The sequence below is a fragment of the Anguilla rostrata genome, chromosome 15, assembly GCF_018555375.3.
Source record: "Anguilla rostrata isolate EN2019 chromosome 15, ASM1855537v3, whole genome shotgun sequence".
Taxonomy (NCBI): domain Eukaryota; kingdom Metazoa; phylum Chordata; class Actinopteri; order Anguilliformes; family Anguillidae; genus Anguilla; species Anguilla rostrata.
Window position 1 is genome coordinate 3859685 of NC_057947.1, and position 14516 is coordinate 3874200.

Genomic DNA, 14516 nt, shown 5'->3' on the forward strand with positions numbered 1-14516 from the left:
TCTCTTTTTTGCTGCTAACGCAGAGTTCATTGAAGACCAAAGAGGAATGACCCGCCTGCCTTTAGACCATGTGTCCCTGTCACAATATGGCGGTTGGCCAGTTGGAGCTTTTTTTTTTTTTAGCCTTTCATTGGCTGAACTCGCTCTGCAGCTCTTCCTGTCCGAGGGGCACAGCAGCCCGCTGCTGGGCGCGAGTGAGGTGGGTCCCGTGAGCTTGGGGAACGGCGGGGGGTGGGGTGGTGCGTAGTGCGGCTCGCTCCTGGGTCTGACCAGGCCTGCCAGCGCGACACTCCTGCCTCACAGGGCGATCCTGGAGCAGCAGTGCTTCAGTCTGCAGGGCAGCACGCTCCGGTTGAGCTGGTAGAACTCCACCAGCTGGATCAAGTCACAGAAGCGCGTGTGGCCATCGTCCAGGCTGAAGAACAGCTCTCCCTCATCCTCCACCTGCCACACAAATGTTTATGTATAAGCACATATACGCGCACACACATATGTGCGTGAGCACGAACACATACGTGTACACGCATACACATTGAAGCACTCACACACATCCAGATACATGAACAGGTGTAAGGCAGTTTACAGAAGTGTGCTCCTTGTCAGACCTCCAAAAGAACACAGGCTGTTTATGGCCCTGACGGAGTCAGCAAGTGTGACAGAGAGACAGTGCTCAGTTTCAAAACATCCAATCGGATCAGCATTATGTAAAATGGAGGTTCTCTATAATACAGTGTAATCATGTTTTGTATTGTTGGACAGCCAATGGCATGGGGAACAAGTTGGTATCTCAGCTACAAGGTTAACCCAGTGAATATGCTTATAGAGATATTGCAGGCAGGATTAATTGTTGTACTGTTTTGGCATGATTCTGCCTTTATTTGATGACTTGGGGTTTTTTCTTGTATATAAGGAGAGAAGTGCAATGGTTCGGGAAGTCTTGTCAACATGGTCTCCTGTGCATCATTTACGCGTATAGCCATAGCACCGTAGTATATTGTCATTATTACTGAACACGCTGAACAATACACTTCATTCATTTTAACCTAGCATTCCTCTTTGACTCTTACCACTGCCCACCTAGCAATTTTAAGGTCCTAACATACACATAGAACTTAGGATATTTGCATCCTGTAGTCACTCACCTATACACTAGTGTTGTAGCAGGATACACAACTGTATTTGTGCAGTCTACATAAGCCATGTCCATGTCTACCAAGTTAGATAGCGATCTGTATAGAGAAACACTACTGGTGGACAGCAGTCTCCTCTGTCAATGTATAACCGTTATCACAGAGAAAAGGTTAAAAAAATATTTTGGAGTCAGATAATCAGGATAACATTAGATGAACCCCGTTCCAGTAGCCCTGGGTAAGACTACACGCGTTCCTTCGCCACTGAGATAATTCCACTGTTTGGTTTGCGGAGGTTTCTTGCAGTTAGTGACCTCGGCATGACAAGTTTTGGTCCCCCCCCCCCCCCACACACACGTGCATGCACACATACACGCATAAACACACATGCACACAGACATACATGCACTCACTGAAAAACGAACAGGTACAGAAGCACAGGCATAGGGAAAGAATCAACTCTACTGTAACACACTCAACAGTACAGTGTGGAATACACAGAGCTACTGCATGTCCCAGAGGCAGCTCATCGTACTCACAGGTAAGATCCGAAAATGTTTGATTCTCTGGGCATGGCACAGTGACAGGACAAATGTCTTGGGGTCGCTTTGACTGTCTCTCAGAAGGAAAACCCTAAAAACAGCAGAAAAACATTTGGACAGTTATTATGTACAAGAGAGACCTGGGTCAAAAATATGCGTTGAATACACTTTAACTCTATAGGTGCTGGTAAAACCTGATAACACTCCAGCATACCTGAGAATTTTCAGTGAATATTTCATTAACCAAAGGGTTAATTGCGTGAATTTTTTTTTTCTGGTGACTCAATAGGCCTTGTAGAATCTAATGTTAGAAGTACAGCTTAGGCACAATGCAGTTAGTAAAGACAACATGCTGTAGCTGTTCATCATTCAGAGTTTTCCAAAAGGACTTATTTTCAAAGACTTATCAAATTATTGAGACAATTAAAGAAAATATAAAGCCCCCGCTGAAAATTCCAGCAAAGACCAGCCGATTTTAAGATGGCTAAAGATGGTTTAAGCTGCGAGTTCATTGCTTCTAGCTGGCCAAAGCTGGTCTGTGGCTGGTCAAAGCTGGTTAGTCTCTAGCGGGACATAGCTGTACAAGGCAGGTTAAGCTAGTAGAGTACACTGCTGGTCAAGTGCTGGACTAGCTGACTATATAGACTGGTCAGCTGGTGAAGAGCTAAAAGTGTCAAAAACAGAGCTTAAATCGGCTTCACCAGCCTAGTCTGGTTCAAGCTGGCATTTTCAGAAGGGGAAATGTAAATATGGAACTGAATGCCCTGCTTACCCGTCAATAAGACCTTGTTCTGTCACCATCCGCTGGGCCTCGTCCCGTGACAGTCTGCCGTGGAACCAGGGCTGAGTTGTGTGTATTGCTGTCAGAGAGACCAACATAGAGAACCCTCAAATTAAGGACATTACAATACATATATTCAGTTCCTTTAGGCCACAATTAAAAGGTAATTACGCCCTAGATCACATTTTTTTAGCTAAACTTGTTTGTATGCCTACTCTAGAATGAAACATTTTAATCTCTGCTGTTTCAACTTTTCAGAAATACTGTAATGCCATTTTATCAGAAAAAAACTGATAAAGATAGAAAACGTCTTGGTGCTGCCGTCTCTTTCTGCATTCCACTCTGGCCCTATCCCAATCATGATTTCAGTTTGATTTTAGCTTCATGAACCTGGCACAGCTACGTTCTACAAATTCATTTTCATATAGAATACTTTATGCAAATGAGATGGACACACCTACTCCAACCACTCCAAGACACATTTTTTTTCAAAATGGTGCAGTAGGAGGAGCCAGGCTGAAACACTGAGTGTAATTACTCTTAAAATGTACATAAAGGCATCAATCAGGTAACCTCATCCAGACAAAGGTTCAAGGGTTCAATGGCAGCTCCTCGTGAAGGAACAGGACATGTAACCTGTAAACTATAATCCCAGTTCCCAAACTATTTGGTCATTCCTAGTGCCGCGACCATGAAAAGCCAGGACAGAGAGCGACGGCTTTGTTCCACTGACCTAAGTTAGACACGGAGCTGTGTGAAGAGGAGGGACTTCCGTGGGAACTCAGGCGGTGGCAGCTTTTCCTCTGAAGGAGAAACGAGTCAGAGGTTCCCTATTTTCACAGCGAAAGGCACAGACCGTCTGCGGAACTCAATTCTCACTCGTCTCATGACTAGAATCTACGGCACCTGCAGCGCAGTCATGAAAGAGGTTCCTTCAAGCGGAATGAATGACCTATGGGTGCTGCGGAGGTTGAGTTACATCACGGCTCACAATTTGCTCGTGCATGAGGAGAAAAATCTCAAACTAAGGAGGGTGACTCAACATCACGCAAGTAGCATCAACAAGTTAACCAATTATCACACAACAGGCAGTTTTAACTGCAGTTTACACAAAATAAGTGTTAACTGTTACGTATATTTTTATTTAAAAAAACAGACAGGTTCATTGATGATTGGCTTATGTAAATGACAGAGGGGGTCTAAGTGAAAATATGAAGTCTAATTCCAGCGGGGTCTCAGCCCTGTTGACCTCACTTTGACACTCGTGGCTCGCTTCCAGTTTTGGAAAAGGGGGGTTACGTGGCTCACGGGGGTAGCCCCTGGGATAGGACCCCACGCTGCTGAACTGGCTCATGCCTCGTTTGGGAGCGCTGTCATGTAGCGGAGCGGAGACGACTGGGGGGGGGGGTCATGCGGAGACCGGCCTTACCCTCCAGGACAGCCCCTCTTCCACAGCCACGGACAGCACCTCCGTGGGGTTCTCAATCACCCGGCCCCTGTGCCCAGAGAAGTCCATGGCGACGAGGGAGCTCTCCGAGATGCTCCTCTGGAAAACAGGGCGGGCAGTTCCTGAGACAAAACCTGCGAGGAGCTTTTATTCTACTTCTCTCGTTTTTAGAAAAGGACAGTGATTTGTTGAAACGGAAAGAAAGAATGGAACTGTTCTCGGATGTTTACGCCTTGAACCGCTCATGACGTCATGTCATCCACCTGTCAGCTGGCTCTAATCACCTATACATTACACCTCCTCCCTGGTTAGTGCCTCCACACCAGCTGCGCCTCTGTTGTCTGCAAACCTCTGCTTTAAAAAACCTGCTCTGGACCACTCTGCTGTTCATAACTAACATCCAGACATCCAGCGTGGAACTGCAGCTGCCAGCTTCCCCTGACTCCTGCCCCCTGTGGGTGAGACCAGCTGCCTGCCTTCTGTTACTGTCTGTATACAGGTGTGTACGGGCTTATTATAGCATCGACATCAGGGCTGGATTGGACCACCTGTTAATTTAATACATCAAAGTGCTCTGTCAATGTAAAAATGTCAGACACTATCCATCTAACAATCTATCAATCAATCTGTCTGTCTGTCTATCTATCTGTCTGTTTGTCTGTCTATCTATTTATTTATCTGTCTGTTTGTCTATATATCTATCTATCTATCTTTCCATTCTAAAGAGTTTGTATTTTTTAGCAAATCACGTTACCATGTTCCTTGCCTGAGGGTATAAAGCTGTGCCCTGCCATGCCTTTATCCAGCGGTTCTCAGTGACCGCTGGGCTGTAATCCAGTACTGCCCCTTTCCCTGTTCCCTCAGGCAGTCTGCCTCGCTGCTCCACATACACCTCCAGGCCCAGCCCTGCAGGGTATCTCTGGGTGTTCGGCTAACAGCAAACCAGAGGTCACGAGCTGCAGAGTCCAGAGGCATCTAATCAGCAGACTATATTCAGAAGGCCGTGCCTTTCGTTATCTGCTTGTCCAGTTAAAATAGACCATCTGTTTATTCATTCAGGCTTATTTTACCCACCGGTGAGAATGAAACTATTCTAGGATATTAGCTAGCGGTATCAGCTAGCGGTGTCCTTCCGCAAGGAACACGGTGAAATGAGCTTTCGTAAACATTTGCTAGCAAAACTGAAGCGAGAAGCAAAGCGTCCTACCATTGGAGAGGCTCTCTGCTTCTGATTAGGCTGGATGAAGTTCTGGTACAGCTGCATCCCGTACTGCAGATTTACAGCACACAGACATAGTGAGTGTGTGTGTGTATTTGTGGGTACACATGTATGTGTGTGAGTGTCATGTGAGTGTGTGTGTATTTGTGGGTACACATGTATGTGTGTGAGGGCATGTGAGTGTGTGTGTATTTGTGGGTACACATGTATGTGTGTGAGGGCATGTGAGTGTGTGTGTATTTGTGGGTACACATGTATATGTGTGAGGGCATGTGAGTGTGTGTGTATTTGTGGGTACACATGTATGTGTGTGAGGGCATGTGAGTGTGTGTGTATTTGTGGGTACACATGTATGTGTGTGAGGGCATGTGAATGTGTGTGTATTTGTGAGTACACATGTATGTGTGTGAGTGTCATGTGAGTGTGTGTGTATTTGTGGGTACACATGTATGTGTGTGAGGGCATGTGAGTGTGTGTGTATTTGTGGGTACACATGTATGTGTGTGAGGGCATGTGAATGTGTGTGTATTTGTGGGTACACATGTATGTGTGTGAGGGCATGTGAGTGTGTGTGTATTTGTGGGTACACATGTATGTGTGTGAGGGCATGTGAGTGTGTGTGTATTTGTGAGTACACATGTATGTGTGTGAGGGTCATGTGAGTGTGTGTGTATTTGTGGGTACTCGTGTATGTGTGTGAGGGCATGTGAGTGTGTGTGAGGGCATGTGAGTGTGTGTGTATTTGTGGGTACACATGTATGTGTGTGAGTGTCATGTGAATGTGTGTGTATTTGTGGGTACTCATGTATGTGTGTGAGGGCATGTGAGTGTGTGTGTATTTGTGGGTACTCATGTATGTGTGTGAGGGCATGTGAGTGTGTGTGTATTTGTGGGTACTCATGTATGTGTGTGAGGGTCATGTGAGTGTGTGTGTATTTGTGGGTACTCATGTATGTGTGTGAGGGCATGTGAGTGTGTGTGTATTTGTGAGTACACATGTATGTGTGTGAGGGCATGTGAATGTGTGTGTATTTGTGAGTACACATGTATGTGTGTGAGTGTCATGTGAGTGTGTGTGTATTTGTGGGTACACATGTATGTGTGTGAGGGTCATGTGAGTGTGTGTGTATTTGTGGGTACACATGTATGTGTGTGAGGGTCATGTGAGTGTGTGTGTATTTGTGGGTACACATGTATATGTGTGAGGGCATGTGAGTGTGTGTGTATTTGTGGGTACTCATGTATGTGTGTGAGGGCATGTGAGTGTGTGTGTATTTGTGGGTACACATGTACGTGTGTGAGGATCATGTGAGTGTGTGTGTATTTGTGGGTACACATGTATGTGTGTGAGGGTCATGTGAGTGTGTGTGTATTTGTGGGTACACATGTATGTGTGTGAGGGTCATGTGAGTGTGTGTGTATTTGTGGGTACACATGTATGTGTGTGAGGGTCATGTGAGTGTGTGTGTATTTGTGGGTACACATGTATGTGTGTGAGGGTCATGTGAGTGTGTGTGTATTTGTGGGTACACATGTACGTGTGTGAGGGCATGTGAGTGTGTGTGTATTTGTGGGTACACATGTATGTGTGTGAGGGTCATGTGAGTGTGTGTGTATTTGTGGGTACACATGTATGTGTGTGAGGGTCATGTGAGTGTGTGTGTATTTGTGGGTACTCATGTATGTGTGTGAGGGCATGTGAGTGTGTGTGTATTTGTGGGTACACATGTATGTGTGTGAGGGTCATGTGAGTGTGTGTGTATTTGTGGGTACTCATGTATGTGTGTGAGAGCATGTGAGTGTGCGTGCATTTGTGGGTTACCTTAAAGAGCCGCATGGCGGTCACCCAGCTGGTCCGGATGTGCTCCTCATCTGCGCACAGTAGCTTCAGGTCCCTGGGGGAGCTTGATTTGCTGGGCTGTTGAAAGCCACAACACAAAGTCTAAGCATTTAGGATATCTTCCTGTCTGAGAAACAACAGTGTTTTTTTTTTTGTTTTTTTTAAAGCTTTTCCTATAATAGCTGTCTGCTCCAAAAGCACACTGAGAAATAGGTTATAGGCAAAAAAAACAAAGCCCTGTCCTTTAAACTGTTCTGTACACACTATAAATACTGAGCACAGTCTCCTGTTCAGTCTTTGTTTTGCTTTTGACTATCTATCGCTTCCTGTCTCTATGGGCCTTTTCAGCCCTAAGTTTAACTGATGTTACAAAGTGCATTGCAGGTAAAGGACCAGACAGACCAGAGTTTTTACAACCCGCACTAAATTTTAAGTAGGTTTATTTCCCCTAATTTGACTGTCGCACTGTTTCTGTTTCACTAGGTATATTATCTCATATTTTCCCAGTGCTATCAAGTTCATAGCAGTGTGCCAGTCATTCTTTATGACCCACCCTAAACATCCCAATTTAGATAACATAAACATGCGAGATGTACGGCGCAGTCCACAGGGCAACAGGCTCTTGGCCGTGTGTGATTTCCTGTGGGTTCAATTGTCAATTACGGTCCCTTCTCTAACTGATACCCTGTCTGCTGTCTACCTGTCTGAATAAAGCAACAATCCAAAAGAAGGGCAGACTGTCCCACTCTAAAAAAATATATAAAGATAATGTAAGTAAGTTTAAATCCACCGTACAGTTCACAAGATCATTGAAAACAGAATCATTAAACATCCTGAAATTACTCTGCATATTTAACACCATAGCTTTACTGTTATAGTAATTTTTACAACCACGTTTGGAGTTGAACTTGAAGCCTGTAAAAATGGTACTCTGCAAGACTAATAAGATAATTTCCTGAATTTTAGTGACACCTTGGTAAACATGATTGAAAAATAAATTGAACATATTAAATTTTAATTAAACACAAAGAATGAAAAGTAAAATACCTTAATGCAAAACCCATAGTCTGTTGGTGCTCCATACATCTTTCTGGCTGATAGTAAAGTGTAGACGTCACTGTCACTGAATTCAGCCACAAACTGTAGATGTCTTGGTTCCTTGATTAAATGAAAAAAGAAGCACATTTACAAATGTAAAACTGTAGTAACGTTTTCACTAGTTTGTATACATGAAATGAAAGAAAGCTATACAGTATATGATTTTTTGGGAGAATATTTAGTTTGTTCTGAATAGTTCGTTTGATTTGAACATAACTTCGCCCAGTCGATTGATTAGTTTGTTAGAGGGCTGCTTGCAAGAGCTAATGCCGGAATAGAAATGTTATCTAGCTAAGAAAAATATTCATGCATCTCCACACTTGTGATAACCTTTTAGGCAGATAACCTTGACTTATTGCAGCTATCAGTAAAAAACCTATAACATTATAAGTAACACACACCGAGACCTACGCTTGTTGCGTTGTTTGGTTTAACCAGTGGCACGAGCCTACCCCAGTGTAGTTATCGTCACACCATCAATTTGTTTTAGCCTTTTTTAGGTTGTGTTGAAAACTAATGTGGTAGTTAACAGAGTGGTGTACATGTTTTCATTAAGTGTACTGAGTGATTCAAATAGATTTGTAAAAACTGAAAATTTTTTACTCTCCCTAAAATTATGTGAAAAAAGGAGCTGTTTGTTCACTTACCAATTTATTATTCAGATTGTTGGCAGTGAAAATTAATACATATGCCTACAACAAATCTGCATGCTGAGGTGTTAGATAGCATTGGTTTCAATATTGCTGCTGTTGATGTTTTGAATGGTATTACGATGCTTTATTATGGCCCGATAGTTGGCGGTGTTGTCATTTTATTATACCTTTCCTGTGTTTTTGTGTACTTTTTAATGGTTTTTACAGTTTTATGTACAAACCTTCCTGTAACAGGAGATAAAGTTGAACATGAATGAATTTTCCTGCTAGCGTACTCCCGAACATTTCTGAAAATAACTTCCTGGTCCTGTTGAGAGACATTGCTGTCTAGTACCAGTGAAGTTGGCTCCAGTATAGGTCTTTCAGCCACTCATTTCAATGCAAGTCAATGATATCAATACGGTAAAAACACAGTCAAAGATGTTTATTCCCACAAGAACATATAGTCGCAAAAAGGTGTCTTTATGTAATGTTTGTGCATGTGTCGATTTGTTATTTTGTCATCTGGACTATACTTTAATATTTTGTTGACCAATCAGAGACAGTTTGTGTCACCGCATATTACTTGGGAGGGCAATATCTCACACGCTAGTAATGGCCCAAGAATATCAATCAGACTGCCCAGACTTCATGGCTATAAGGGTCTACCCTTGTCCCTAATGTGCAGTGTCTGGCTTCAATTTGTACAACATAACGGCACAAAAACTGCACTTCTGTGGCTTCAAAAACGCTTTTCACAAGCCCAAGGAAAGTCGGCGGGGTGGGTGATATCACGGTCATGTTGTCCATGTTTGTTCTAAAGTCTACGATCGAAAATTTTCTGGGGAAGTGACATAATGCAACGCAATGTTGGCTACGTTTGTGAGCTAGTGAATATAATTTTCAACTCCTGGACTGATTCAATTTGCCAAATGAGCTGAACTCCCCATCCCTTGTGGTCCCTAAATTGGCCTGAACACCGCCCTGACTGGCTCACAGCTCCCCGAAGCTCCCTGAACAAAGTTCCTAATAGCGACATGATGACAAGATATTTCACTAACTTATCAATGTGTAAGCATCAGGCATGCATGTAATCACGATACAAAAACAGGTGTTTTTCATATTTGCACTGTAGGCATTGCAAATAATATTTAAGTTGATTGAGTATTGATTGTGCTGGAGCACATCAGATTTGTCTTTTGTTTGTTTCATTCAATTTGTTCGTCTACAGAAAGTTCAAAAGGAATGACTCATACAAAATTTGTACAAAAACCCGAAATGTACAAATTCACGTAGGTACAACTTGTGCGAGATGTACTGAATACACTGAAAGACTCAATGGTACGAAAACTGAAAGCGGAATGACTCGCTAAGTGTATCTGTACTAATGCCTGCTGTGAACAGATAAAGTAACAGGGATGTTTATAATGATATTGTCAATGTTGATGATAATTACAATTTTTAAACACTCCTATTAGGACATATTCCCCTCATTTGGTAAACATAAATAAATTAGCATATGGGCCATTACTCTACAAAACCCAACCAAAGCAGCCTGTAGCAGGCAATTATTTTTGCTTTAAGTAAACCACGTTTTCCTTAAAGTAATAATCTCGAAGATTTTCATTAAAATAAATGTCTGTTAAGTCACTATCTATCGCCAAATTAGGTAACACAATGGTGATTGAGCCTATTATTATATTAATTTATATTATTATTATAATAATAATTTATGATTAAAGAACTGGGTGTCTGTGGCGACATTCCTGGGAAAAAATCACAAGCGGCGCATAGTTAGTGACGCGCTTTCCATCACCCATCAGTGGTTGGTCCGCCAGAGAGGGTAGGCGGAGCTAACGCAACAGGCTCCCTCTTCAACTCACTTGTGTGTGAGGGGCGTACTGTTTTTTCCGGTGTCTGCTAGCGTTACAATAACAGAGAAAGGGTGGGGTTTTTGCGTAACATGAGAGGTCATATGATTTGTTGATGTAGATTTCGTATTACATTTGATGACAATGTAACGTTACTAAATGACATAGTTATTTGCACAGCTAACGATAACTTTCGACATGCAAAGACACATTAGTTTAGACAACGTGGCACAGTATACATCTCTCTATCAGGTAATGTTGCGTTAGCTAGCTAGCTACTGTAATTAACACAACTAATGTCAGGTAACAATTAGAAAAACGCTAGTTAACGCTACGACCGTACGACCTCGCATCGTCTCTCGATGCTACTTGTTGCAACATTGCAATGTTGCTAATAAGGCCAGTTCAGATCAATGATTCGCAATGGACTGGATGCAACTTGCAAATTCCAAGCGTCTGATTGCAACGTTCTAAACTGCACTTGGCGATTTGACAAGGTGGGTCTTTTGAGACCCCAGGACAGGCAGCGGCTCTGCTACTAACCAGTTCACACCGCTGCAATTTTCTCTGCAACATTCTAAAACCGTTTCGTCTCGTTGCGAATCATTGATCTGAACTGGCCTTAACGGTACGTTATTTACATTGCCATCAAGTTCATCAATATATTATAATGATCGTAATAAAGCCGGGGTATAGGTGGAGCAAAGCCGGGTCTGATTTATGTGTAAAGATGTCAAGCCGGAGAAAACTAAATAAAAGAATATGGCAGTATGGATCAGCGTTATTTTATTACACTTCCTCATATGTTCCTTCAGCCTTGATGAAATCTCCTTTGTTTTTGTTTTATTCTTCTTGTTCTGATTGATGATTTAACATCCAGCTCAGCTTTATTCTCGAACAGTTTAGCTAACAAAACCAGAAACACCAAGGGTAACATTTTGCAAGGCAGGTGTTTCAAAAATATCACACAAGAATCATTCACGAAATAGACTGTTTATTGTGCACGAGACACATAATTGCACGAGCCACAGCGAATCCTGCAAATTCTTCTCTGCAGTGTAAAGATGTTCATACCGGGCAAAAGGTGGATAAAGAACATTTGACGAAATTGATCATCACTAATTCTACCCCAGGTCTGCTACAGCATTTTAACCCGGCTCGGCAGTGTAAAGACAGCTCAAGTTAGACAACGAATGAGTATGTACATAACGTTACTTTTATAACAACCATTTTTATTCAGTAAAGTGCCAACTGACTGACGTCACACAGGCGACACTGGTTGGATCCGGTTGGATCTATGGGAAGTGAGGTCCAAAAACACACCTGCAATTACCGCTTCTCGCCATTGGTACCGCCAAAGAGAACGAAACAGAAATCTTCGAGATTGTTTACTTTAACTATAGAATACAAACAATGTTCATCACCAGCTACAAAGACAACTGTGTCAGTGTAAGGAGTGGCCTAAAGCATTTCCCTCATACTTTTTGAAAAACAAAATGGTGGGAGTGTTATTTCACTTTTGCTAAATACTCGAGTAGCATTTTATGTCATGCTGTCAAATACTGAGCGATTCGAAAAAGACCTAGCCACCATTTTAAAGCATGAACTTGATTTGAATAGCTAACATTGAGGTTTTCTGTTTCATTATGCCAGTACTGGTCACAAATGTAATTTATTGAGTGAAGTATGGAATGTAAAAAGATCTTGTCTGTTTTGAGATTACACTACAATAAAGGCGATTTCAGCTTTATGTCAGACGGTGAGAGAAAAGAAAGAATGGAAGACAGGCAGTAGAATCAGACAAGGGAGACTGATTAGTAATTCCACAACTTGTGTTAACAAGAGAAATGCATTTCTATTACAGTACATCAAAATCACCGCACTTTCACCGCACTGATATCTAATTCAGACTGTGCCAGTGCGTGTGAATTCATATTAAATGGTATAGTATGCATTGTACATGTAATGTATTAAACCGTTGTCAAGTAGTTCAATATAATTTCAAGTTATTTGCTAACTAGTTAGCTATCACTAGTTAGCAGTCACACAATGTTTTCATTTTATGCATCAAATGTTCTCTCTGCTGAGGATGAATATTGTATGCATAATCATTACAGAATGAATTCATGCATATATGTTTATGTGTTTGTGTCAGGGCTGGGTTTGTGGGAGAGGTTCGGGGCAATCGGAGGACCACGCCTACTGGTTAAGTAGGCGCACGCACCTGGAGTGCATCAATAATTAATCCAGGTATTTAAAGTGTGATTTCCTCCCAGTAGGGGCCTGTGACTGGAAAAACACAACCCGAGAGAGAGGAGACAGGTCCAGCGCGAAAAGGACTGAAAAGTTGTTTTGTAGATTTCGTCCCGAAACCCGGGAGGGAGCGGTCTTGGCGTAAGCCGAATTAGCCTTCAGCTGAATTTTTGGGTTGGGGGTGTGTGGAATTCGGTCCACCGGAGAGGCGGATTGGTCTTGGTTCTGCAGGCTGCTGGAGAGAGCACATGCACCTGGGCTGCGTTGGCTAATCAGCCCAGGTGCTTAAAGGTGTGCTGCTCTCCACGGTTTGGGGCCGAGACCAGGAGCTCACACAGAGAGGGAGTTTCTTTACTTGAGTTGCGTTTAATTTCAGTTTTGTTTCTTTTAACAAGACTGAGAAAAGCGATCCACTGCTGATAAGCGGGAGGAGCTGGCCAGCTACAAGCGGGGAACTGAGAAGTTTCCGCTCGGTTTTGCTTTCTTTTGTCTGCGTTATTTTACTCTGTTGTTTTAGTTTATTGTTTTTACCTGGAACCCGTGAGGGGGAAGGGTGAAGATGGCATTTATTTTATTTCATGTTTGTGTGGGTGCACACGCTCTCTCTCTCTCGCTCACTCGCTCAGCCGCATCTCCCTCCCAGGGGTGTTACGCTGGCGTGTGACAGTGTTGTTTCTTATGTATTTCTATGAAAGATCTATATATATCTATAATGGAAAACTGACAAAAATATTTAAAACTCATCTAAGTTTCAGTTTAATGCTGATTCGTATTGATCAATTGAATTGATAAATCAATTGATAAATACAATTTATCGATATGATAAATCACATTTATCCCAGTTTCCATCCCTTCATACAGATACAAGGCAAATACGGATTTCAGATGTCATGTTATCTTACATTTCCTGTGAGAGGCCTGTGAGGGCACATGACAGAGGCGCAGAGTGACACACCAAAGGGCTCCAGGTTTCTTATAGGAAACATCTGCACACTAATACATTTATATAACCAAGCAATATTCTCAATTTCCACTCTACGACTTGTGCAATGGATTGGTGTAACCGAACAATGGCGGATGGGTGATCATGCACCACAGGCACTTTTACCGTATTTCTCGAAAATAAATGCGCACGCTAGACTAGGTCTCATTTCCCCACACCATGTGTAATGGGCTGGTCCCCAGTGTCGATACTGCTGATTGACAGCCTGAGTATGACAGGACACACACAAGCACTACTGCATCTGCAGAAACCGAAACGTTCTGATCTGACTCGCCCAATCTCTTGAGTTACACACTCTTAAGTCGGCCCGAACAACAGCCCGCTTGTTACCGAAAACGGAGAAGGGCACACTGGTGCGCGGCGAGGCGCGGGTGCGTAAGCCTTTCCTGTCTCGAGTGCTCTGGGTCCTGACCGGCATGCCGGTTCACCTGTACGAAATCCTGCCCAACCCGCTCCACAGGAGGGCCTTCAGAACCCACACACAGTTAAATCACTCAGTTCCGAAACATATTCTTTATTTACGTCTGGACAAATTTTTTTTTAGCTCTGTTTTTTTTTTTGTTGTACTACAATTATACAATTTCTTTTTTTGTTCTCACATCATTTCTTGAAACTTGTTCAGGCAAAACAAGAACATGCTATCTCCTGAAAACAGGCCCTTCCGTCCTTTTTGGCTCAGTATTACGATGTCATTGACTGA

General features: G+C 42.7%; 1 protein-coding gene across 2 annotated transcripts in view; it reads right to left on the reverse strand.

Moving 5' to 3' along the window:
* Nucleotides 1–288: 288 nt before the first annotated feature.
* The window catches only part of LOC135240904 (growth factor receptor-bound protein 14-like), a 32787-nt gene continuing 18559 nt past the window's right edge, over nt 289–14516 (reverse strand). For both annotated transcript variants that reach the window (XM_064310936.1, XM_064310937.1), the window contains 8 exons: nt 8007–8117; nt 6942–7037; nt 5108–5170; nt 3883–3999; nt 3187–3256; nt 2445–2532; nt 1670–1763; nt 289–444 (listed from right to left, as the gene is read on the reverse strand). In XM_064310936.1, the coding sequence (XP_064167006.1) occupies nt 298–444; nt 1670–1763; nt 2445–2532; nt 3187–3256; nt 3883–3999; nt 5108–5170; nt 6942–7037; nt 8007–8117 (786 nt within the window). In that variant the 3' untranslated portion in view covers nt 289–297. The remainder of the gene's footprint in view (nt 445–1669; nt 1764–2444; nt 2533–3186; nt 3257–3882; nt 4000–5107; nt 5171–6941; nt 7038–8006; nt 8118–14516) is intronic.